The following is a 24,385-nucleotide window of genomic DNA, read 5'->3' on the forward strand; positions in this document are numbered from 1 at the left end:
GCCACTTTTGTGTTCATTATTTGCATTTGTGCCCCACTTAACATTGGCCTTGAACTTTCTTTTTGCTTTGTGTTACTGTTCTGTAAACCTGTTTTTGTGTGGATTCTTGAAAAACGCAACCTTCCCCATAGAATTTGGGATTTTTAAACACATTTTGGTGGGGAATGTCTCTGGTCTGACACTTTTTGCAAAATGTATGACGCTGCCATTGTTTCAACCTTGTGCTTTCTGTCAGTCTTCACTTCGGTGAATAAAAGAATAAAGTTGATGAGCATTTGTTCTTGAATTGTTTATTTCAAAACAAATCTGATATTAGAGAAGATTTTGGCACAGCAAATATGCAGTCAGGTACCAGAAACTCAAAGTAACATTACATTTGCTCAGCTTTGTAAGTACCTACCTACGTCATACAGAATCACATATAATCACACCACCGACAATATATGTGTGTGTTACTCAAGACCCAGACTCTTCCATTATCAGGGGAGTCTGGAACAGAGACAAGGTCGACATCTTATCGTTCCCTTCAGACACCCAGGAGCCTCCCAACATAAAACGTGCTGAGCATGAAAGACTCTGAGACCTGTCTGGTCAAGAATTACATCAAAGCATAAATTAGACATTCTTTCATAACCATAAATTTCTACTATGGGTTTATCAAGTCCAACCCCCCATCGCTGGAGATATCTGTAGAAAAATAGATCAGATGATACACACTGTATGAGTGCACTATTCAAAGGATAGAGGGCAGGTGCCGACCCAGAAAAAAAACACCTCAGTCCATTTCTGATTCGCCGTGTAATCTTAAGGCTTTATTTCAAAAATGCTATTTATGGATTTATATTTTTGACTGATTCAGATGATCCTAATACGCTTTAGGCTTACGCTGATAGGCTTTGTATGTTGAAAAAAAGTCTGTCTGCACTGTCTGTGCTGCTGTGAAATCTTAAAATAGTAGCTTTTTGCTTTTTGGACATCACTATACACACACACACACACACACACTCACACATACAATCACATACACACACAAACACAAACACTTTTAAAAAACTCTGCAGTTATGGGGTTTCTGTCCAAGCTGTCATTTATTTAAGACTTTACAGTAAGTTAAATTTCTCTTGTTACAAAAATAGAATATGGCTGTTGTCATATTTCATCATCGTAGAAAACATCCATATGATGTACAGCACTTTCAGTGTACAGCGTTACATTGATTTCACAGAGTAGGCTGGTGATACTTAAGACCCGTCAGAAAAGCCTGCTAGCACCCTTGAATCTGATTTAGGTTGTTTCGATACCGGGCGAACAAGGAAATAAGTCAACAAGTAAAACACATTCAAACTGCAACAGACTCCACAGATGGACTCAGACATAATGTGTACAACATTGAAACCCCTCCAGTATTTTGGAAAATAAAATCTTTAATAATCTGAAAATCAATAGCACTAGATGGTGAAGTTTTGAGGGAATTTCTTTTTTATTGTACCAGACAGTGTTACATGTGGGAATAAGGCAACGTGGGATCTTAGAAAGTACTTTGTTACATGGAGGATTCGCAGATATGTCGGGGCGAGGGATAAACGAGTATTGGAATATTGTTATGGTGAGATGCAGAGAGAGGATGATGAAAAGATGTGATATCAAAATGAATTGACAAGTTCAAAATAAGAACCAGATAAAAAAGAGGACGATCTGACAGAGTTAATGATGTTGACTCTTGAAACTGCATTGGTCAGACTTAAAGAGCAAATTATGACTTAATGATTTAATAATCATCGTCGTCATCATCATCATCATCGTCGTCATCATCGTCATCATCATCATCGTCATCATCATCATCGTCATCATCGTCATCGTCGTCGTCGTCATCATCGTCATCATCATCATCGTCATCATCATCGTCGTCATCGTCGTCATCATCGTCGTCATCATCATCATCGTCATCATCGTCATCATCATCATCATCGTCGTCATCATCATCATCATCATCATCATCATCAGGATCGATTTCACCTGACAGAGCATCCTCAATCCAGTCCTCCAGCTCGTCTACGGATGGCAGATCCTCGCCATCGTCCATGTCCATCCACACGCTGTCAGCCTGCAGAGTGAAGGAGAGCGAATGAAACCAGCTCCACTGTGGATTCTCTGTGGAGGCAAAAGCCTTGAAGGCAGACTACTCATAGCTCTACAGAGAAATGTTTTCACAATCAGGCCCCTGTTTTCTTTTCATCATACTCAGGACACGCGCATGTTGCACAGGCTCACCGCCAATGCGATATTACACGCTATCGCAATCAATATTTGCAATATAACCACAAACACAGTGAAGATGAACATTTTACGCTATCGAAACAGGGACGTAAGCAAGGAACGATCTAAAATATGCAAAAAAAATCTGCTTTGCACGTGTTTTGTGAGGAAGGAAAGGCATTTAGCACACTGTTAGACCTCAAAGATACACACAGTGTGTTTGTTTACAGAATAACTCCATAGGTTACCTTTAAGGGGACAGTTTTAAGAAGGGTCGTAGTTTTATTGTAGCTTCTGTTTACTCAAAACAATATAGATACAGTGTGGGTCTATATAGGGTCAGATTTGTCTGCAAGAGGGCCCCCGTGCAACACCTACCTGTGGGCCCCTGTTGAACCCGCAGATGTGCACATTTTCCCATCCAATTTTACCCAGAGTCTCAAAAACAAACCAGACTATCTTTACTGAGATACCACCTGGTCCTTATTGTTTTGATTTGTGGTATTTATCTAGTGTCAAAGTTATAATTAATCAAATAACAACAACATGATAGCACCAGAAATAACCTGGGGCCTCATGGGCCTTGAGGTCCCAAGGCAGTTGCCCACTCTGCCCAGTTGGTATTTCCGTCTTGTGTATATGTGTATTACAGAGCTCAGCAAGACGCAGAAATATGACTCACATCATCAGCATCAACAACACCAATCTGTGGAGAGGACAGGTCAATTCCAAAGGTCTTCTCCCAGTGTGGCAGAAGCTGGAGGGAAAAATCATTTCGGAATCAGAATCAGAAAAAGCTTTATAGCCAAGTACGATTTTACACATACGAGGAATTTGTTTTGGTGAAGTTGGTGTATGACACATCTATTAAAAGTAAGCTATTAAAGAAGTACAAAATATAACAATATAAATATATATACACAAGTCTGTTTTTTTGTTTGTTTGTTTTTTTCTGGAAACACAGTCTGTTTTTTCAGAAAGAAGTCCAAGCTGATTTTGATTAATCCTGCTATTATCAGACAGTGTCAGTCAAAGAACTGTGACCTTTGTGAAGATTATGTTTCAGTGTGCTTCAGCATGCTTCCTGGTGTTATATTCTCACCAGGGGGAAATCGTCAGGGTCAATCCAGACAATGCTGAGGTCAGGGTTGTCTGTGTTATCCTCTGCAACTTGCTTCAGGATCTCAAGGAACTCAAAACCATCTGAGCAGAGGAGAGGACAACAGTGAAACTGAGACAAAGTTATTATAGGGAGAAACAGTGGGTTGGCAAAATGGTGGTACTGGGGATCCGCAGGTCCTTTTATTACTCTTTAGCTGCAGGGGATAGTCTCCAAAAACCTCCTGCAACCTCTTTGCTGCCCCATGTAACCCTGTCTTGATTTGCTCTTGGTGACTGGTTATAAATCCATCATAATCTGGTGGTGGTTAACAGTCAGTTCAGGGTTCCTTTACCTGGGTCAGCCTCCTCTGCAAAAGCAATGATATGTTCACCATCAACATCGTCATCCTGTGGAAACAGTGAAAACAAAGTGAACCCACTGGGGTGAACTTGGAGTGGGAGTTTGTCATCTGATCTGAAAGCTTTCTTACCCAGATCTCGTACATGTTGTGTGGTTGCAGCTTCCTCAGGGTTGGTCTTGAAAAGCACAGAGGAATCAGAGTGAACGTGTGCTGTTTTTCAGTATGGAAGGTTAAGCTTGTACCTCCTGAGATAGCAGTAATGTTGCTCACCTGTCATTATCTTCGATGAACTGCACCAGCTCCTCCTCAGAGTAAGGTTTTCCTGGGATGACCACTGGATCATCCATGAAGGGTTCGTAGAAGTCCACCTCATTAAGCTTCAGCTCCAGGGCCTTGGCAATCTGTGACACACCAGCAAAATATTAGAACCAATGCCGGAGCATGAAAGACCTGGGAACCATAAGGATGTTCACTTTCATTCACAAAATATTACGTCAGTTATGAGTGCTTTAGAATAAATTCAGACTATTTTGACTGTTTGAGGGCAAAATCTGAATTTGAAATTTTAACTGAGGAAGATCTACAGTCTACAGTTTTGAATGAAGTCTGTTGTGTAGACGCTGTATGCATTGTAGGTGTAGGAAAAGTATGGAGGCTGTTTTGATCCTGATAAGAACCACATCAACGTAAGTGATCCAAAAAAATGATATTAGCATTAGGACAGCTAACTATCAACTGAGCATGAAGGTCTTGAAGTTCCTTCATATGAAGATGTGTGAATAATTGTGATTAGGTTTAAAGATTCTGCTGAAGATGAAATAAAATGCAATTTGATGATGAACTTTAAAAAGACAGGTATTTACACTCTACTTCATGTGTTTCCCCTTATCTCTCCATTCTCTTGCTGTATCCTTTGACATTGAAGTTACACCTGTTTAAAAGTAGAGGTGACTGCAATAGATGCTAATTATTGTCCACTTGATGTACCACCATGATTGAGGGAAACTGGTGTATTTATTCATCAGTTAAACTGTGACAAACATCATGTTGGGTTGTAAATACCAGTAGTAGGTTTCAGAGGAACCATTCTACACATTCTAGACTCTGCACTGGATTACAAACCAGACTTTCAAAACCCTTTGATGCAGTGGATTATTACGGTAAATACAGGAAATGAAGTCTGTTCTGAATCATCATCCACAGAGCATTTTGTGTTCATCAAAGGTCAAACATTGAAGAGGTCTAAGCTTCCTCGTGGAGTGCGTCAAGGCTTGATCTTTGGTCATTTGATCATTTAACGTCTGCTCTCATGTTAAAGCTGCACTAATTGATATTTTTCTGTCAGCAATGGATCTAATGACCATTTGCATCATGACATACACTGCTTATAATGACAATTTCACAGAGAATAATCACCCAACTACGACCTCTCTCTCTCACCTCTATGGAACCTTTCAGCATCTTTTTGCTGTTGGTATTGGTTTCAGCAGCTGTGGGCATTTCATGTTTTTAAGTTAGTTCAGCGTCTGATTACTCAGCTGATCATGTTTTAAATCAATTTTCAAGCACTCGTTTGCATTCCAGCCAGTCTTATTATGTTTTTTTTTCAGTGTATCGATCAAACTTAGGTTAATAATTATCGTTACTCACCTTGGGACTGAATGTGGCAAAGAACTTGATGTGAGGATGGAACTCTTCAGCAGCATCGGCAAAAGCCTCAAAATCTGAAATGTTACAGGCATCCATCAAGCTGTTTCAGTAGATCAGCCCCTGTATGAAATATCTAAGAGCGTAGACTTGTTGCTCTCATCATTAATGTAGCTTCTGGTGTGTTGTAAAAATCAAATTAGTCCACAGCTCAAAGTCAACTCAAGCAATGTGAGCCTGGGCTCTGTTGCGCTTGCCTGATATGCAATTATGAGCAATTTTGAAAAGCAAGCAACAGGTTATCATGCCATCGCAGTACAGATTCTTACGTTCTGACTTGTGACTCTTAAAGTAGCCCACCAATTTGATGTCCTCTTCAACATTTTCGAACCCTTTCAGTTCCCTACTATTGTCAATAATTTCCACTGGGTCCTCAAGAACCTATAAAAAAGGAGGGCGGAGGAGAGAGGGGGGAGACAATGGAGTCAGAGAAAGAAGAAGCCAGAGTCAGATTCTGTGGGTCATCTTTGAAGAAAACAAACTGGGATTCAGGGACTTTTTATAGCTAAAATAAGGCAGGCTATTAACTGGGAGATTATATCCTCACGAACATCATAGATGAACTCCACAAGAGTGTCTGCTGCGAACTCGCCATCATATTCTATGACTTCATCGTCTGTGAAGATGAAGACGCTGTCAGACTCTTCGAGGCCTGGGGAGAGAGAGTAGAAGTATTACATGTTTTTTCTCCAACCACAGCAAAGGTCACACATGCTTAATAGACAGTTCGGCCTCATCTTTCCCACATTTTTAGATTTATCATCGCTAAGAACAGGAAGGAGGCCATACCGCACTACGTTATCTCTAGCCAGACAGGCTCCTCCAAATGATTTGCCATTATAGATTACTATTTTGACTCTGACAAATAGCTGAGACACTGATACTGGCTGGTCTCACTTTGCATAGTGACCTAAGTAACAAGTGTAAGCAGCTGTGAATATTCGCTTGAGTGTTTACCTAATTTCTTTGCAACGGCCTTGTCAAGCTTTGCATCAATGAGGCCGACTCCAATGTCCTCATCATCAAACTCATCCAGGACCTGGGCTGCAAGCTGTAAAACAAATACACTGTCACATAACTGATGACATGATTTATCAGTTTAAGTATATAAAACATGAGACCACATGGCTATATGAGTATGCAGTAAAATGAGTGTCTGTGTCCATATCTCATGCACGTTTACGCCTTTTTGACAAAGTTGTTTCACTCTGTAGTTTCATTACCATAAAAGCCTGCTTTTCAGAGCGCTGCTTATGCACTTTCTAAATCTGTATGAAACTTGAACCTCATGACTGACACTTGGTTGCACCAATGGCATTGCCACATTCACAGCCGGACTGCATTGAGGAAGTGTTTCGAGGGCTGTCTCAGTGTGTTTGGTGGGGAAAAGCACCCACCCACCCACACACACACACACACATACACACACACACACACACACACACACACACACACACACACACACACACACACACACACACCGGTGTCAGAGATCTCGAGCAGCTGCTTTTACTGGCATAAATAGTTTGACTAAACAGGCTGTCTTGCAGGTTGCAGTGCAGATAATCCATGGGATTTCTTTTAATTTGATAGGAGTTGCAGATGGGTGGGACACAGTAAAGCAGTTTAGAGTTTGTAGCCAGGATGCATATATGAAAAAAACATGTATTTTAAGTTATATATGTATATATAAAATGCCAAAGTATACACAGTTGGAATTATATACATATATAATGTAAAAGGAAATGAAGTGTTTAAGTACCATTTTTGCATGTCACTATATTTTTTCGCAGACCTCAACCGTTTGGCATTTCAGTAGGCTAAAATAAACTTTTAAAGGGCAAGTGAGTGAGGTGGGTTAGGCTTGATACCATCCAAACAACTGATCCAAGGATGCATTTGATGATAAACTCTAAGAAACAGATCTGAATAAAAAATCTAATTCTTTCCCATCTTCCTGTATAACCACTTAAATAAAACTAAAACATTTCAAATCTGCAAGCGAGAGGTAAATTACAGATAAGTGTGTATATTTGCATTGATACATCAGAGGTTGTGTATCGTGATATCTTTTTGCTGCTGTTTCTTTGATAGATATAGTGTGAAATCATTTCACAGCTTTGTATCTGCCTGTCCTGGACCTTGGTGTTCAGAATGTGTATCTGCAGAAATGTGGCTGCTCTCATGTTTTCAGAGAAATGGAACCTCCTCATGTAAAGTCAAACCTAAAGCCTCAGCATCTGGGATGGGATTTCATAGCATGATGCACAGCATGCAGAATGCACTGCAGCTATATGTTTTAAAAGGCGAGACATGCATATATGGCAAAAATATAAACACAGCGTATGATAAAATGTAATTTTTGTGCTGAGTTAATGAGATAGCTTACTTGTGTACTTATCTATGATCTGTTTCAGGAGGGAGAAAACAATTAATTATGACTTCCGCACTCTCAGCGTGTCATATTTCATTTAACTTTTACTAACCCCTGGAGAGCCTTGACCTCTGAGATGTTGAGCCTTTTGCTGAAGTCTGTTACTAATAATAAAACCACATCAAATGTAAATCATAATACATTCATAAGGAGAAGTAGTCGTCAGGGAACTCGACCCACCACAAAAGCAGCTCAGGATAAATATAGCGCCAGAAGCCACACCAGCCCAGGGACTATTTTGGCGAGGTGGCAGTGATGCTCAGAGCTCTGGGATCCGCTGACAAGTACAGTACTGCAAGTGCCAATCACAGCGCAGAGCTGAGCTGGCACTACTGGAGCCAGAACCTCCAGTGCTGGCCTCCAGCCCTGAGGCCGAGACCTGATGGTCCCACACAGAGATGCCAGAGATGTTGTGACATGTTAAGGAGAGCAGCGACTCTCTCTCTGTTTTGGTTATTATTGCCTTTTTTCTTAATGACATTTTACTGTTAGTTTCCTCTCATTTCATTTATTTTGTTGACATTACTTGTAATAATTTGTTGATTGATGGATTTAGTTGCTGTGTAAAATGTTTCCTTCCATATTAAACTGGCAGCCGTCAATAATGAGTCAGAGAGAGAGAGAGAGAGAGAGAGAGAGAGAGAGAGAGAGAGAGAGAGAGAGAGAGAGAGCTTGAATATACTGGAGAGACAGTTGAGTATTGATCACTTATTTGTCGTTATCTTCCTACTGGCTGGAAGCCCAAATCTGTTTTGACTTTGGTTTTAATCGCCAAGACCACCAACAATACTTACAGCTCCCCTGAAAATATAACCATGCATCAAGTGTATAAGGCAACAGCCATTACTGTACTGTGTGTAGTGGCAATGCCAAATGCTATAAAATTTGGTTGCCACATGATCCATATTCCATAAATCAGACATCACTTTTTTATAGAACTGCAACTGTCACAGCAGATATAAGTCCAGTCTTTCTTCAAATAATATCGAGTCTGTTAAAATGCTGCTTTCAAATTGACGAGCACATGACATGCAAATATAACTTTTCCTGGAAAATGTGGCATGGCAGTATGTGACATTATGATATCCTGTGATTCCTTCAGTAAACAGAGAATTGGTGATGATGATGATGTCATGTGTCTGTGAGGAATGTGATGAAACAGCAGAGTAACCAAGCTGACAGGAGGCCTGAGGTGTGCCTGCTACTGATAGAGGTGTGTTAAGTGCATCAGCTCCCACACACACACACACACACACACACACACACACACACACACACACACACACACACACACACACACACACACACACACACGCTCACACACAAATGTACACAAGCTCAGCCTTTGCCAGAATAAATGATATCTTGGGTCTTCACAGCTCAGCTCTTTGCCTCCGGTGGACGGCACTGACGACACACTGCAAGCTTGTGACACATTTTTGGGACTGCGCTTATCAGCATTTCTGAATCCAGCAAAGCTATTTTCCACCTTGTAGCATCACTTACCCACGATAACTCCCTCTGTGTTCAATTTCACATTTAACACATTTCAAATCTTGAAACAAATATGCATCTCTGTTGGCAAATATTCTCTTTCCTTTCCTTGTAACCACAAGTTACACATTTACTATATATAAAAATCTCTTTCCACCTTTTCCACTTACATCTTAAACTTCTATGTGAAATTTAAGTTCCTCCACATCAATAATAATAATAATAATAAAATCTGTGCCACTAGATTCGATTAAACCAGAACACACAGTATCAGTACACAGTACACAGTATCAAACACAAACTTCACTTGAACCTCCAACCAAACTCCAACCAAACAGCAATGCTGAGTTCAAGACTGTGTGCTTTGCATTCTGAATCCAGCACTAGTTACTCTGCTTCCTCATCGGTAAGCTATCCTCTTTAATCTATCCACAGTTCCCATCTCAACCCACCTCAAGGGCCAACTCCTCAATCTCAAACTGTCTCTGGGCGACGCGGCTGGATCCGGGATGGTCATGGTAGTACACCACCATGACATCGTACTTCTTCATCACAGACTTATAGTTCTTGGCGTTGAGGTCGTGGACACGGTCCTTTCCATCATACTCTGGGAAGTCCAAGCTCTCCTTACCCAATGATAGCCCCCCAAAGGACAGCAAGACTGCCACAAGCACCCAGGTCCACTTCATGGCTCCTCTCTAAGATAATGTAGATGTATTTGCAGTTTCAGAAAGTAAACGAAGGGGAGGGGTGGGGGGCAAAAAAAAAAGCAAAATAGTTTGGTAAAAGTATGGAGAACCCCTTCCAATCCGCGTCACCCAGAAGAGAGCAAGACCAACTCCTGCATCCACCTTATTAAAAACCTCACATGGGCAACTGGCAGTGAGGCACAGGGTGCAAGAGGGGCAGGGCCTGTCTGACATAGGTGTGAGTGAATGTCTATGTGGGGTGTTACTGAGCATGGGGAAGACGAGGTGGGGGCCGCTGTGGTTGCTGGGGTGACAGCTTTTTTGTGTGTGTGTGTGTGTGTGTGCGCGCGCGTGTGTTTGAGTGTGTGTTTGTGTGTATGTTGCAGACCTGTCAAAGTGGGTGGAGTGAGGAGATGAGGACCAACCTGCGCTCATTCTCTCTCCATCAGGAGTGCAAAAAGGGGGAAGACAGTGATTGAGGGAGGGAGATGGTGCATAAGCAGGGAATAATGAGACAAAGAGGGATGGGATGTGCTTGTGTGTGTATTGAGCCTCTCTGCTTTGCGCCAAATGAAGAAAGGGTGATACGATAGATTTAGAGGTGGCTGTGAATATGAAGCAGTCTTTTCCCATATTAAGTGTAGATGGAGCCTTGGACCCCAGCTAAAAATAATGGATGTAGGACAGAGAAGTACATATCAGGAGGGGGTGCTGGTGTCTGATTTGCTGCTGCTGGCACCGGTGCAAGCGCTAGAATGTGGCATTGGGTCACCCAGGGACATGGAGAGAGTGAGGAGAGGAGTGGGTGGTGCACCTGCTGAGGATTCAGTGCATAGGTGTCACTTAGCCCTGACTCAAGAAGAAAGTGAAACATAGAGTTTAACAGGGGAGGGGGCATGAGGCAATTTTCTGGATCTTTCTGAGTCTGATCCATCCGTGCATACAGTACACGTGTGTCCTGTGCAATGTGTGCATGTATGCTTCAGATGTTCCCATATGATATTACTTTACAAATTGAAAGGGAAGAGGTAGCTATAAATAAATACAGTCTACATGGTATCGTAATGCTCGTTTTGCTGCCCCCCCCAACCCCATCCACAAGTCCATGACACATCCCTCTTTCTGCAGCAGGACATGCAGCCTACGGTATTAAAGCGGAAAGACCTGATTTGAAGGGAGTGGTCAAAAGATGCACTGACTGTATGTGTGTGAGTTAGTGACATTAGATGGGGTGTTATGGGAGTGTTTTACGCCTCATGTCGTCACATTACATCTTCAGTAAAAGCTTGCATAACCATTTTCTGTTGCAGTATCAGACAAGATGGGAGAATTTATCAATGGATGACAAAATGTTTGAGCCAATTCATGCACACATGCCTTAAATGAATGGAGCGATAAAACGTGTTGTACCAAGACACTGTAGTTTACTATTGCTTGCTTTTAAAGGTACTCAAACCACCAGAGCATTTATTTCAAATAGCTACCCCTCGGTTACTTAATTGTAAGTCTGCTCTGCTTCTTGGTGGAAACTCTCAAGCATGTCACACTTTTGGCCACATCCCAGTCAGTGATGTCACAACAGCTGTTTTAACTTTCATGATTATTGAAAACAGGGTTTACAAACCACACACCTACATGACAACCCATGACATCCATGTGGGAAATTCGTTTCTGCTTTCATTCTCATCTTCTCACTTCACCAAACAGTTAATACATGATTCTGCATGCTGGTTCGCTGTCACACTGTCAGATCACATCACTTGAAGAGAACAGAGCAATTGTTAATGTTATTAGTAACACCCGCGCTTTCCTGCTATGACAAGTCAAAATGTCTCCTGCGAAAAAAGGCTTCTGGTGTGGAGTTTGAACTTTCTCACATGAGATTTATAGAGATCTCTCACTTCAGTTCACTGATGTCTGCAGCAGTTTCCTCCCCTGGTCAATAGATGGCGCTCTTCATTCAAATCTAGACTAAAATCCTCGACCAGTTGCTCTGTATGCTCGAGTTGTGTGTGATGTTATGATCAGCTTAGATGCTGCAAACTAAAAAAAAAATTCAATGGCTGTTGCACATTGAATGCTAGGCTATGCTACTTTACACTGGTCAGCTTTACGCACTAGCGAGTCCATATTTAATTGTGAATTTATCAGTGTTTGGGGTATTTTATATGAAATTCACCACATCAGTACAACTGTATTGTATTTAGGCTTATCTTTAATATATGTATGCCATAATGCTACAGTTAATAGGCTTTTTCCCCCCATTTTCACGCATGCAAACAGCCCCCGTCCGTAGCATCTCCACTTCCGGCACTGATGTTCGGTTTGTGGGTGGAGGCGGGGCGGACCGGTACCGATGTTACTTCCCTGTGGGCGGTGCTGAGGAGCTAAAACCTTTCATAACATCTACCTGCAGGATGTGTGCAGAGGTTTGAAGTAAACTGGAGCACGGGCTGAGTTTCAGTATCAGATAGTAGCTAGACACAGAGCCGTGTTTAAGGTAAGATTTCTCAATTTCAGCCTCCGTTTATGCCTAAAAACTAGCTTACGTTAGCTAGCAGGTTAGCTACGTTAGTGTCGAAGTACTGCTGTCTAGGTCATTGTTATAGTTAAAAATAATATACAGATAAAATGTGCAGCGTTCAAGTCATATGCAGACTTACTAACGATAGTTACTGCTGAAACATCGAGCTAATAACTAACGCTATTAAATCTTTTAGCTAACCCATTTGTATTCAGTCTGTGCGCAGCCTGAGGTCACATGATTAGTTCAGATAAAACTGCCTGTTATACAAATGTCACGCAATGAGGAAATGTTTAACGTTAAGATACAGCTGGGTGTGTGTTTAATTTATCACCTGTCACTATTAAAAATGCCTTACGCAATTCCCTACAGCTCAGGGTGGCTTCTGGAAAGGTCTTGACTTGTATTTTCCAATAACTCCAGTGATTGTTTCACAGATGGCTGCAGCTCTGGCCAACAGAGCGATGGGAGCCGTCCTGGGATCAGCTGTTGCAGATGCAGCAGGTAATAATATTTAAAGGCTCTTATACCGTAGTGTTGCAGCTTATGCAGTCAGTAAAATACCTTGAGGTAAAAATTTGTTTACTCGTCCTAATCCCTAATCCCTGTTTTAATACTAATGAAGACAGTAAAATGTAATTTTCAGAAGGCTCTATTTTTACACAAAATCTTGACATCTGCAATCATTTCTCTTCTGTGGTTCTATCACCTGAGCCTTTACCTTTAAAGACAATACCGGTGCTTTAGCTACCTTTACTATACTCAACTAGCCATTTAATCTAAATTCTGGTTTCCAATCAGAAATGAGTGTGATGTGTTGACTCGTCCCTCACAGCGCAGCCCCTCCACTGGGTCTACGACCTCCAGAAGCTGCAGGGGATTCTGGCTCAGGAGCCAAACCCTGAGTTCCGCTCTGAGTCGGCGAACCCTTTCTACAGGAGGCAGACGGGCCAGCAGAGCTGCTACGGAGACCAGGCGTTTGTCCTGCTGGAGTCCTTGTCTGAATGTGGAGGTAGGCTTGTTTTATTCACCTTATCAACCCATTCACACTTTTACATCTGTTTAAACTGTGTCATTTCTAAAATAAAGCATCACTCACATGCTATCTGACAAAAAAGTGGTTGTTGACAGTAGGTTTTGTTATCAAGTGTGCTCTTCCCTTCATTGTTGACACTATATTTAGCACTGTGACACTTCCAGATGGCTGAATAACAGGGTGATGAGCTCCATATCTGTTCTTGACATGTGACGGACTCATCCTCACTACACCTGAAATATCCCAAAATCATCCCCTCACTTAAAAAAAGTAGTTAAAAGAAGAAATTAATGAACAAATAAAGTGTATGAAAAAAGCAGGCTTTTTAGGCTGGTCCTCGTTGTCTCTGCTTGGGATACAAGATGGTGGCTTATGCCTCATTAACAACTTGCCTCATATGTTAAGTTCCTGTAACATGATGATTGTGTGACTCTACAGTGTATGTTTTATGTTTATCTGTTAACTTGTTTGTCCAGGTCTAAATGTTGAGGATCTGAAGCAGCGCACACTGAAATTCTTTGGGCCTGGGTCAGAGTACGACACGCCGGTCAACGATCCTTACAGAGAGAAAGGAGGTGGAAAAGCTCTCTGTTCTTTATGTTGTGGCTGAAGAATGAATTCATTCTTCCCACTTGGCACAATGGGGATACTGATGATGTGCTTTTGTACACCAGGGCCAAGACCTCAGCTGCCCATCGAGGGACCATGGAGACATGCGAGTCTGAAGGGCTTCCTGAAGAATGTGGATGCAGGAAAAGAGGAGACGGGTAAACCTGCAATGTATTCATTATAATAGTTAAGACATAATCAAGAGAAACAACTCTAACAAATGTGTGTACATTGGTCACAGGCTGTGAGAGCGACTGTCAGATTGATGGAATCGCCAAACTGGCTCCTATTGTGGCTTGGTATGCAGGAAAGCCTGAAATGCTGGAAAAGGTTGAGCAGGCTGTCCGAGTCACGCAGAACAATGATGAATGTGTGGCTGAGACTCTGGCAGCTGCAAGGTCAGTGTGTTCTCCATATACATCAGTTTGCTGATAATGATGTCAGTGCGGTTCATTTCTGAATCTGAGATATGAAAAGATGTAATAAATGACAAATAGACCAATGACACACACTGTAGAAAGTAGTTGCAGTAGACGGTGGTGTAACATTTAGATTTGGAAATCATCTTTCTGACTTACAGGTTAACAATTCAACATGGTTTTAATCCTTAAAAGAAACTCTTCACGTGTTTGCTTAATTATTTATTGTAAGGCATGTTAAACATAAAACAGTCAGCATAAAATTTAATGTACATGCAACTTTAACTTGAATGCAAAGTTGCATGTACATTAGCTAATATTTTGTGCTAACAACCATTTGCAGCATATCTCTGACATAACATTAGCTTCTTCATAGGGTACCGGATTTCACATTTGGCAAATTAAGTCTGGGAGGTGTTTATTCATTGGTGATTTAAGTGACCAAGTAGAAATATCCAACTTCAAACTATTTATGAATGCAAAGCAGCAGAAATCCTCAAACTCATGCATGTAAATTACAGGTGTGCAGAAACAGAAGCAATGTTTATTTCCCAGGTTCCTGGAGCATTTCATCCTGAATGGTCCTGATCCAAAAGCCTTGGACTCTGTGCTCGATCAGCTCAGTGACCCAAACAGGAAGCAGCCCCAGGATCTGGACAAAGCAGTCATTGGTATGTGAGGCCTGCAGCATTGTTGCTTCACTACACCAAAGTCATGGGACAGAGTCATGGGATTAAAGGGTTTACTCTTCCTCATTTTGTGCAAGTTTAACATACCGATTAGTTACTGCGTTTGCAATAATCTGTTAAGACACCCCTCAAGCTAAAGACAAAGTAACATGCAACAATGAATGCTTTACCTAACTTCACGTTTGACATGTTTATTGTATTTGCGTGACTCTGTGTTTACCTTCTTTTCTGACTGATTTCAGGACACATTCATCAGGTGAAGGAGCATTTGTCAAAGACTCCTCAGGAGCTCATCCCCACTGTGTTTCCAAACACATGAGGTATCCTCACAAAGCTTGTGTTAACCTCTTCAATCAGTGGATCATACTTTAATAAGCAAAGATCAGTAATCGAGTGTGACCTGTAACTCAGGCAGCTGTCATTTACTCGCCAAATACTGGGCTAAGCATTTCAAACACCTCCATGTCATTCACATCTGGTGCTGATGTTCTTTCAGGTTTGCCAGGTGCGTTCCAAGCAGCGCTGCATGGAGTCCTGACAGCCAAGCACTATGAGCAGGCTGTCAGAGATACCATGAGCTGTGGGGGATGCACCTGTAGCAGAGGGTCCTTCATTGGAGCCTGTCTTGGGGCTCAGGTATGACGGTGTGCTAATCTTACATTCATTATATTTAATATTAGCACTGTACTGTATGTCTGATGGTTTATAAAATGTGCTATTTTGATCCTCGCAGGTTGGACTTGAGGGAATTCCATCTTCTTGGACGTCAAAAACACTCCGTTATGACTCAGTTTTGGAGCATGCCAAGAAGATGGCCAAGCACCATCAGTAGTTATTCTCTCTGCATTACAGGAATGTGTTGTCCAATGTGGGGTGCCAGCGAACAAATGGAAAACTGTTGAGCTTTTACAGAACAGTGGATGAAGGTTCTTGTCTAAACTTTTGAAAGGCAGGAGCCAGATGTTTTTGTCTCTGTTAAAGTTTAACATTTTGCTACAGATGTTCGGTAACTGAGTCTTTTTGCAATAAAGTAATATCTGAAAAATGTGTGCCATGGAGAATTGTTTGTGCAGTATTTAGTTATGCTGAATTATGATATACCTTCTGTTCATCAGAAAAGAAAAAGCTCATGATTTTGACAATAGAGATAATAATTAAGCACTCGCATGTTTTCATTAAAACATTATTCAGTCCCTGAGATTGAAAGTGTCACTGGTGAGTGATACCTGATATTGTTTATTTGGTAAACCTCATCGGTATCTTTATACTTCCACAGAGTCCAGGAGTATTCTTAAAACACAAAGAAGACGTATTTACATACACATTTTAAGATATATATTCATAAAGCAAAATGGTCAAATTCAATTTCCATTTTTTATTTAAATGCTATAGCAATGCGATCCCACAATTAATACGCTGAAAAATAAATAAATAAATAGTTAACTGTGTCTTCAGTTTCTTTTTCATGCTCCAGGTAAACCCTATATTGGGCAGGTGACAGGACCAACGAAAGGATTCACTGTGTACATCCACTACTCTGTATGTGTGGATTGTCCCACCACAGCCACCGTACAAATTTCTGACGACAGAGTTGGTTACTTGGGAGTCAAACATGGCTGCTAAAGGAGGAAAACAGAGTCGTTCGGGCTCTGGCCTTCCAAGTAGAAAAGGTGCGGGTGAGCAGGAGGAAGAGGAGCAGCCGCTGCAGGCTGTTTTAGTCGCCGACAGCTTCAACCGGAGGTTTTTCCCAGTGACCAAAGACCAGCCGCGGGTAGGCAGCGAGCTAAGCTAACTGGACCGCTAATGAAGCTAAGTGCGGTCTCCATGCTGTCAACAGTGACAGGGCTGCACTGGCACTCATGAAACCGTATTGCTAAACATGTAACTTTAAAGCTCTCGAATGAGCTACTGTTTTGGGTGTGTTAAATAAAACTTAAGGACTAATATTCAGTTCCCAGCATTAATCTGTATCGTTACTTCACTCACGTCATGTGTCATGTTGTCATTGATGCCAGGCTTTGCTGCCGCTGGGTAACGCTGCCATGATCGACTACACCCTCGAGTTCCTCACTTCCACCGGGGTGCAGGAAACATTTGTCTTCTGCTGCTGGATGGCCAGCAAAATCAAGGAACACTTACTGTAAGTTTTCAGTGTGTGGTTATTATCCACGTCTGTGCAGACTGGTCTCAGTGAAAGATTTTGACCTGTCATTGTGTCTGACAGGAAGTCTAAGTGGTGTCGACCCTCCTCTCCGAACACAGTCCACATCATCACCTCAGAAATGTACCGCTCCTTAGGGGATGTGCTCAGGGATGTAGATGCAAAGTCCCTTGTGCGCTCGGACTTTGTGTTGGTTTATGGAGATGTGGTGTCAAATATTGACCTCAGTCAGGCGCTGCAGGAGCACAGGTAAGAGATAAGTGTTTTTCATATAGTCAGGAGAAAGGGCAATATTAGTGATCTCCAGGACTGCGTGGCTCTGAAACTACGTGTCGTTCTGCTTGTGCACAGGCATCGTCGAAAGGTCGACAAGAACATCTCAGTGATGACGATGGTCTTCAAGGAATCGTCTCCAGGTCACAGGTCCCGCTGTGAGGAGGATGATGTCATTGTCGCTGTGGACAGCAAGAGCCAGAGGATTTTACACTACCAGAAGACACAAGGGCTGAAGAGGCTGCAGTTCCCCGTGGTAAGAGTTTCACTTTGCATCACGTCTTTAGCTTCCCCTGGCTTTGGACTGATGGATGACTGATGTCACCGCTGTTTGTTTCGCAGAACATTTTCCACAGTGGAAGTGATGAGTTTGAAATCAGGCACGACCTCCTGGACTGTCACATCAGTATCTGCTCCCCGCAGGTGAGCTTTCAGAGACAGAGGCTGTTGGACTCATCATTACTGATTGAAGTAATACGTTTTTTTCCCCTTCATTTTCAGGTTGCTGAGCTCTTCACTGATAATTTTGACTACCAAACAAGGAACGACTTTGTCAGAGGGATGCTGGTCAATGAAGAGGTACTATGTCATTTTTATTGAACTCATGGTAAACGTGCTGCCAAAGCCAACGTTTATTTTATTTCTCTTCAGATTCTGGGCAACCAGATACACATGCATGTCACCAAGGACGGCTACGGTGTCCGAGTGTCCAATCTTCTCATGTACGATTCGGTATCGTCTGACCTGGTGCGGCGGTGGGTCTACCCGCTCACCCCCGAATCAAACTTCGTTGACCAGAAGGGACGGAGCTGCACATTTTCTCGCCACAATGTCTACCGAGGGTCCGGAGTGAGCCTGGGCCACGGCAGCCAGATGGTGGAGAATGTTCTCATTGGCTGCGACACGAGCATCGGCGCTAACTGTAACATTTCTAACAGTGTCATCGGTAGCAACTGCACCATAGGTGAGCGTCCAGGCCTAAAAGTGCTCATTTGTGTGTTTGAAAGTAGGAGATTACATGTAAATACATGATGACAGCGGCGTTAACAGTCTTCTTTATTATTGCAACAGGTGACAATGTAAATCTGGACCATGCCTACATCTGGAATAATGTTCACATTGCCAGCAACGTGGTGATCAGCCAGTCTGTTGTCTGCGACAAGGCTGAGATCAAAGCAGGCGTGAGGCTGAATAAACAGTGTGTCCTGGCGTATAATGTAAGCAATTCACTATCAACTGACTGCTTTCATTTTACTTTTCAACTGACATTTCAACTGCTTTCATCCTGAATCTTAAAAGGGAAGTTCAACAGCGTTCATGAATACCTTTAAATTTACAGTTCTGCTGTTTTTGGCACTTTCACTTCAACTGAAAGCAGCTGTGCTTGCAGTGATTAACCTTTAATCAACATATCAGCTGCTTTCATTGCTTATGCTTGAACTGATACTCAAACTCCTTCTGTGTATCAGCTTCAGCTTGGACACTAAGACATTTACAAGCAAAGAATGAATATCTAAAAACTTTTTAACTTGTTCACAATTTTAAGTTGTTTCAAAAACTCAGTCTGTCTGCCTCGAATTTTTTCACTTAATTTGCTGTGAAATGTTTTCAAGGTGGTGATCGGACCAGACATCTTGCTTCCCGAGGGTACTGTGGTGTCTATGCACCACCCGGAGGAGGAGGAGGAGGAGGACGATGATGAATTCCTGAGTGACGATGCTGAGATCGGTCACAGTAAAGACAAGACCAAACTGAAAGGTGTGCATTGACTGTGTGCTGACATGAATATACACGAGCAAACAAAATGCCTGAATGTTTCTGGTGACGAGCTTTCCTCTGTCCTCCAGTATTCAACCCTGCAGAGGTTGGAGCAAAGGGAAAAGGCTACATCTGGAAGGCCAGCAGTCTGGATGACACGGACGATGAAGAGCTGTCACACTGTCTGTGGGGTAGGATAGCAGCCTGGCTGGTTTAACTTTATCATAGAGTCCGTGAAGCTGGTATTTCCCATGATGCTGTAGTCCGTGTCCCAGCAGCCTGGCATTTGTTTCTTGTACAACAGGTTTGGTGTTGAACCCTGACCCTGAGAGTGAAAGTGAGGACAGCGAGCCTGATGATGCCGATGATCCAGTGATCCCCTCCCCTGAGATGGACGATGTCAAAGGTGAGAGTTGGTCATTTCACCTGTCTGTGGAGCCGTGTGACTGCCCCCTACTGGTCAAACCAACACAATACCAACCAGCAATGATCTCCATTACTCACAATTTTAATGGAAGGTTCATGGTTGAATTTCAGACAGAGCATCAGGGAATTAGATAATGTCTCAGTGTTTTACAAATACATTGCACACCATAACCATAATTTGCATCTCAGATTAATCTGTTGACTATTTTCTTTACCAATGTACGCATTGTGTATAAATGTCGACATATGGAGCCAATTAATCAGCTAATTGTTTTGCCGTGTTTCACACACTCCTTGCATTAGGTGGTGGCTCTGGCTCTTGGTAGCTGTAGAAACCTTTAGACCAAGCAGCAAACTCCAGGGCTGGAAAACAAAGCCAGTGCAAAGTGCCTCTAGAGGTTGGCTTGAAACGCAATTAAATCCCCATAGACCCCATATTAATAAGCCTATTTTTACAGGAGAAATAAACATGTTTACAGCCTGGTACAAAAAACGGTTTTGGTCTCTAGAGCTAATTTCCAGGTTCATGACGACTGTGTGGGCAATTTTTATTTGACTAACACGTTTAAATTATATTAAGGCTTAAAGTTATACATAATTAAGTGCGTGGCCACGTTCAGCGACAGCTAGCCACTATGTTTGAGCAACCAGGCTTTATTCAGCCCACCTTACCTCCATCCACGTTCCACCTCTTTGCCAGTTTTTGGACTAGGTAATTTAGGTATATAATTTTCATCTGACTTTCTGTCTTTTAAACTCAAGACAACTAACTACACCGTGTCTCTGTTTTAGCCAGAATTGCTACCAAATGACACAGTTCTGTCCAGGAAAAGTTCTTAGGATTTAAGAAACTCACAAAATTGGGTTATACAGTACTTTCTCCTCTCTGACCTTTGTTCTTTGGTGTGTTCATGTGTAGTCTTCCAGATGGAGGTGCTGGGGACTCTGCAGAGAGGTTTGGAGGAAAACATCAGCTGTGACAATCTCGTTCTTGAGATCAACTCTCTCAAGTAAGCAGGAACTTAAAATGGCTTTTCCTTTTCAAAGTGCTTGTTTTTGCACAGTCAGTGTGACACACTCCTTCTCTTCAGGTATGCCTACAATATCAGTCTGAAGGAGGTGATGCAGATTTTAACCAGAGTGGTGCTTGAGTACCCTTTCCAGCAGCAGGGCCCACAGCTTACCGCATCACAATACGTTGCTCTGCTCCTACCTGTAAATATGATTTTCTATTTTTATTTTCTAACGGAACGTTCATCTAAGTGTAGACATGATAGAGATAAATATGTTCACTGAAGTTTTCACTCTTCATCCCCTCAGTTACTGAAGAAATGGGCGCCGGTGTTTAAGAACTATGTGAAGAGAGCACAGGACCATCTCGACTGCCTGTCTGCCTTTGAAGAACACTTCCTGGACCAGGAGAGTCACTGGGCTGCTATGGTCAAGGTCAGGGTCACGAGCATATTCACTCATTTATCTGCTGACTCTCACAAAGGTTGAACTCTGGCACAAGTAAAAATGTTGGTCATCGAGCGTTGTGTTTTCCACCCAGGTCCTGATGAACATGTACCAGCTGGAGATCCTGGAGGAGGAGATGATACTGCGCTGGTTCTCCCAGGGAGCCACCACCAACAAGAGCAGACAGCTGCGCAAGAACCAGGGGGTACGTACAGTACTGGGTGGACTGGGTCACACAGGACACCAGGATTTGTGTTTGTTATGAATTATTATCTTGTTTTGCAAAGAGGAATGTGTTCACAGTTCACTCTGACCACTCAGTCAGGCAAGCAAATTTGCAATTTGTGCAATTTGCGAATTTCTCGATTTACCATATTAGTCATGTTTTGGTCTTTTTTTTTTCCATATTTATGAGCTTTGTTTTCTCCAACAGCTTCAGAAGTTCATCCAGTGGTTGGAGGAGGCTGAGGAGTCTTCAGAGGAGGACGGGGAATAACGAGGAGCATTTAAGAAAGGACAAAGTGACTCTGTAAAATTTGAAAACTGCTGTGTGAATAAAGGGATTCAGGCTGTTGGTTTTAGCCTCTTCAACAGCTTCCTGCCTGGAGCATCCATCAGGATCTTCACTTCAAACTGACATGCATCACATAGTGCCACGCCATGTAAGGGCTGTGGGCTGTGAAAGTCAATATCCAAATAAAGAAGAAAGACCCTCAGACCACTTGGAAATGTGTTGAAGTATCGTGTGTCTCACTTTATTGTCAACAACACAAAATGAGAACACTTGCTACAAGGTTATAAAGAGACTGAATCCATCACCTTTTAAAGAAGACTGTGCACAAATAGTGTTTAGCGCCCTTTTCCCTACAAACTGAACACTGACAGCAGGTCATACAACAACACCGCAGAAACAAAATGATTTAAGAGGTAGAAGATAATCTGCTAAATTGATACAGTCGCCTTAAAATGTGGTTTTAGTTCCATTCTGTCTGGACACGACTGCAAACGTGGACTGACAGTGATGAAATAACAGTCATGTCTCAGATCAGGTTCACAGTTAAAACCTTGCAATCAAAAGTAAGAGTGATTTTTTGACGCCACAAACTTAATGATTCATCTTGAATTATAAAAAAATACAATTTCATTACAAAAATAAAATATTCCCTTGATAAAGTCACTCTGAATTTTGGAATTCTACAGGAAAATATCCTGCATAACATCCATGCTCTTCTGAGTTTTATCACAGAATAATAATAATGACCCAACAACTGTAGAAGAAACGAAAGATATCTTAGAGGCTTTGACGTATCTTGTCATTACAAAGCTCCATTCATTCCCCCTAAGTCGACTCTTTCAGGGCTGAAGACCTGATTATTGTCTTCATCGGGCTCTGTGCTCACATCATCAGCTGTAGGACTCGGATGAATAGAGAACTTCTACAAGATACTACAGTGTTTGACAGCGCTTACAAATCAAAACAAGAAATGACACAAATAAAAACATGCAACAGAGTTATCTTCGGATCAGGATGGTGCAGCGGATTCTGAGATGAAATATCTGAGGCAGTATTGGGACAAAAAAGCAGAGCCCCAGCTTTGTAAGCTGCTACACCTGCAGTATAAATGCCTTAAGGCCTACTTGGATCTGTCGTCCTGTTTCCCCACCAAGTCGTAAATGACCTTTGCTAGAACAGAAGCCGCTGTGATGCCAGTGACAGCAGTCAGCGTCTTCCACATGCTGGCTGATCTCTCGTGCCTGTCCATGAAGCTCGTGTAGTCAGTGGATATGAGGACATACTTGCGGCCGTCCTGCGGGGCTTGCAGCCTCATCACCTGGCCCCCCTCCAGCACCACCTCACCAAAGCCGGTCAGGGTGCTCCCCACCCGCAGCATCTCCTCGCTCTCTTCCATCGCCACAGGTTTCTCCCCGCTGAGGCCCTGCACCACCATGTTCACCAAGCCCTCCTCAGAGCGTCTTACTTTGAAATAAACCCTCTCCAGGCTGCACCCAGAGGCCTCCAGAGGGTTTTGAACCTTCACGTACAAGTCAGTGATGTAGGCTCCAGGGCTGACCAGACTGAAAGGCACGGCGTTGTTGGTTTCTTTTCTGTTCATTGTCCGAGAATTCCTGGAAAAGCAATCACACTCTTATTAACAGACTCGTAGATTGATAAAGACACATTTTTGGTTGCATTCTGCAGTCTAATGTACCACGTCCGGGTGAGGGAGTTCCAGTATTTCCAGTGCTCCTCCACTGCTATCTTCTGAATCACACCAAAGCATCGTGGGACGAACTGGCTGGCCAGAGGCTCCCCGTCCGCCTGCACCAGACCTTCAGACAGATATGAAGCCAGTTGTGATCCCTCTTAAAATGAGCTCCGTGACTGATCCCATTCAAAACTGCATTTGCAAAACTGTTAATTCTAGACATGTTTGTACCTTCTACGGCAACATACTGAAGACGCTTGTGGGGAGATGCTTTCAGTACTTTGACCAAATGTTGATCAGGCTTGAAAACGGGGATCTCCTAAAATAAAAAGCATTGGTTTCATTTTTCACTGTATTAATACTTCACCAGGATTCAGACAGTGATGTACCTACCTTCAGCTTTTTCAGCTCTTTTTTCTTTTCTTGGTATAAATGATAGAAAAGGCCAGAGAAGGCAAAGCTGGACCCGACACCAATCAAAACCAGCGGGTTTAAAGGAGAGTCACCCATTTCTGTATCTATGACAGGAATGCAGAGACAACACTGTCAGCACAAGTCCAAGTAAACTACCGTACACAGTAATTATCCGTGTACAAGTACGCAGTATTTTTTTGAGGAATAACTGCATAAAGCACAGGTAAGAGGAAGAGGACTTACCTGGTAACACACCTGGAACAAACTCATGTATAGTTTGGTCACATGAATCGAAACCAAAGCTTCTATTACGTTGATATCATTTCCGTGTTAGACCAGGTCGCGTCATGTTTCATCAGCCAATGGGA

The 24,385-nt window shown here is 42.4% G+C and overlaps 4 protein-coding genes across 4 annotated transcripts; 2 read left to right on the forward strand and 2 right to left on the reverse strand.

The window, feature by feature from the left end:
• Nucleotides 1-1,479: 1,479 nt before the first annotated feature.
• casq1a (calsequestrin 1a) lies at nt 1,480-10,171 on the reverse strand. The gene is made up of 11 exons (XM_076745326.1): nt 9,807-10,171; nt 6,384-6,477; nt 5,978-6,078; nt 5,696-5,807; nt 5,370-5,443; nt 3,990-4,120; nt 3,849-3,894; nt 3,711-3,765; nt 3,359-3,459; nt 2,939-3,013; nt 1,480-2,104 (listed from the first exon to the last, which is right to left on the reverse strand). The coding sequence occupies exons 1-11, from the start codon at nt 10,041-10,043 to the stop codon at nt 1,769-1,771; spliced, it is 1,362 nt and encodes a 453-aa protein (XP_076601441.1). The 5' UTR covers nt 10,044-10,171; the 3' UTR covers nt 1,480-1,768.
• A 2,198-nt stretch (nt 10,172-12,369) lies between these two features.
• On the forward strand, nt 12,370-16,381 carry LOC143328727 (crystallin J1A-like). The gene is made up of 10 exons (XM_076744014.1): nt 12,370-12,543; nt 13,005-13,071; nt 13,403-13,579; nt 14,080-14,178; nt 14,278-14,370; nt 14,454-14,610; nt 15,187-15,302; nt 15,563-15,640; nt 15,817-15,956; nt 16,054-16,381. Exons 2-10 carry the CDS (start codon nt 13,005-13,007, stop codon nt 16,150-16,152), a joined length of 1,026 nt encoding a protein of 341 aa, XP_076600129.1. The 5' UTR covers nt 12,370-12,543; the 3' UTR covers nt 16,153-16,381.
• Nucleotides 16,382-16,895: 514 nt separating this feature from the next.
• On the forward strand, nt 16,896-22,112 carry eif2b5 (eukaryotic translation initiation factor 2B, subunit 5 epsilon). Its single transcript, XM_076745611.1, has 16 exons — nt 16,896-17,091; nt 17,336-17,460; nt 17,545-17,730; nt 17,833-18,010; nt 18,097-18,177; nt 18,256-18,333; nt 18,406-18,718; nt 18,826-18,971; nt 19,368-19,512; nt 19,602-19,703; nt 19,817-19,918; nt 20,858-20,948; nt 21,030-21,153; nt 21,259-21,384; nt 21,491-21,601; nt 21,830-22,112. The coding sequence occupies exons 1-16, from the start codon at nt 16,933-16,935 to the stop codon at nt 21,890-21,892; spliced, it is 2,130 nt and encodes a 709-aa protein (XP_076601726.1). The 5' UTR covers nt 16,896-16,932; the 3' UTR covers nt 21,893-22,112.
• Nucleotides 22,113-22,131: 19 nt separating this feature from the next.
• On the reverse strand, nt 22,132-24,354 carry mul3 (mitochondrial E3 ubiquitin protein ligase 3). Its single transcript, XM_076745612.1, has 5 exons — nt 24,261-24,354; nt 23,997-24,121; nt 23,835-23,922; nt 23,607-23,727; nt 22,132-23,523 (listed from the first exon to the last, which is right to left on the reverse strand). Exons 2-5 carry the CDS (start codon nt 24,111-24,113, stop codon nt 23,031-23,033), a joined length of 819 nt encoding a protein of 272 aa, XP_076601727.1. The 5' UTR covers nt 24,114-24,121; nt 24,261-24,354; the 3' UTR covers nt 22,132-23,030.
• Between the last annotated feature and the right edge of the window lie 31 nt (nt 24,355-24,385).

Source organism: Chaetodon auriga, chromosome 12, assembly GCF_051107435.1.
Source record: "Chaetodon auriga isolate fChaAug3 chromosome 12, fChaAug3.hap1, whole genome shotgun sequence".
NCBI classification, from domain to species: domain Eukaryota; kingdom Metazoa; phylum Chordata; class Actinopteri; order Chaetodontiformes; family Chaetodontidae; genus Chaetodon; species Chaetodon auriga.

Coding starts and splice junctions, on each gene's coding strand:
- casq1a (XM_076745326.1), bottom strand. CDS start 10,043: ATGAAGTGGACCTGGGTGCTTGTGGCAGTCTTGCTGTCCTTTGGGGGG. Junction 3,895..3,989: donor TTCATCGAAGATAATGACAG/GTGAGCAACATT, acceptor GTGCTTTTCAAG/ACCAACCCTGAGGAAGCTGC. Junction 3,460..3,710: donor TGCAGAGGAGGCTGACCCAG/GTAAAGGAACCC, acceptor TCCTCTGCTCAG/ATGGTTTTGAGTTCCTTGAG.
- eif2b5 (XM_076745611.1), top strand. CDS start 16,933: ATGGCTGCTAAAGGAGGAAAACAGAGTCGTTCGGGCTCTGGCCTTCCA. Junction 17,461..17,544: donor AAAATCAAGGAACACTTACT/GTAAGTTTTCAG, acceptor TGTGTCTGACAG/GAAGTCTAAGTGGTGTCGAC. Junction 18,719..18,825: donor CGGTAGCAACTGCACCATAG/GTGAGCGTCCAG, acceptor TTATTGCAACAG/GTGACAATGTAAATCTGGAC.
- mul3 (XM_076745612.1), bottom strand. CDS start 24,113: ATGGGTGACTCTCCTTTAAACCCGCTGGTTTTGATTGGTGTCGGGTCC. Junction 23,923..23,996: donor AAGAGCTGAAAAAGCTGAAG/GTAGGTACATCA, acceptor TTTTTATTTTAG/GAGATCCCCGTTTTCAAGCC. Junction 23,728..23,834: donor TCAGTATGTTGCCGTAGAAG/GTACAAACATGT, acceptor ATCTGTCTGAAG/GTCTGGTGCAGGCGGACGGG.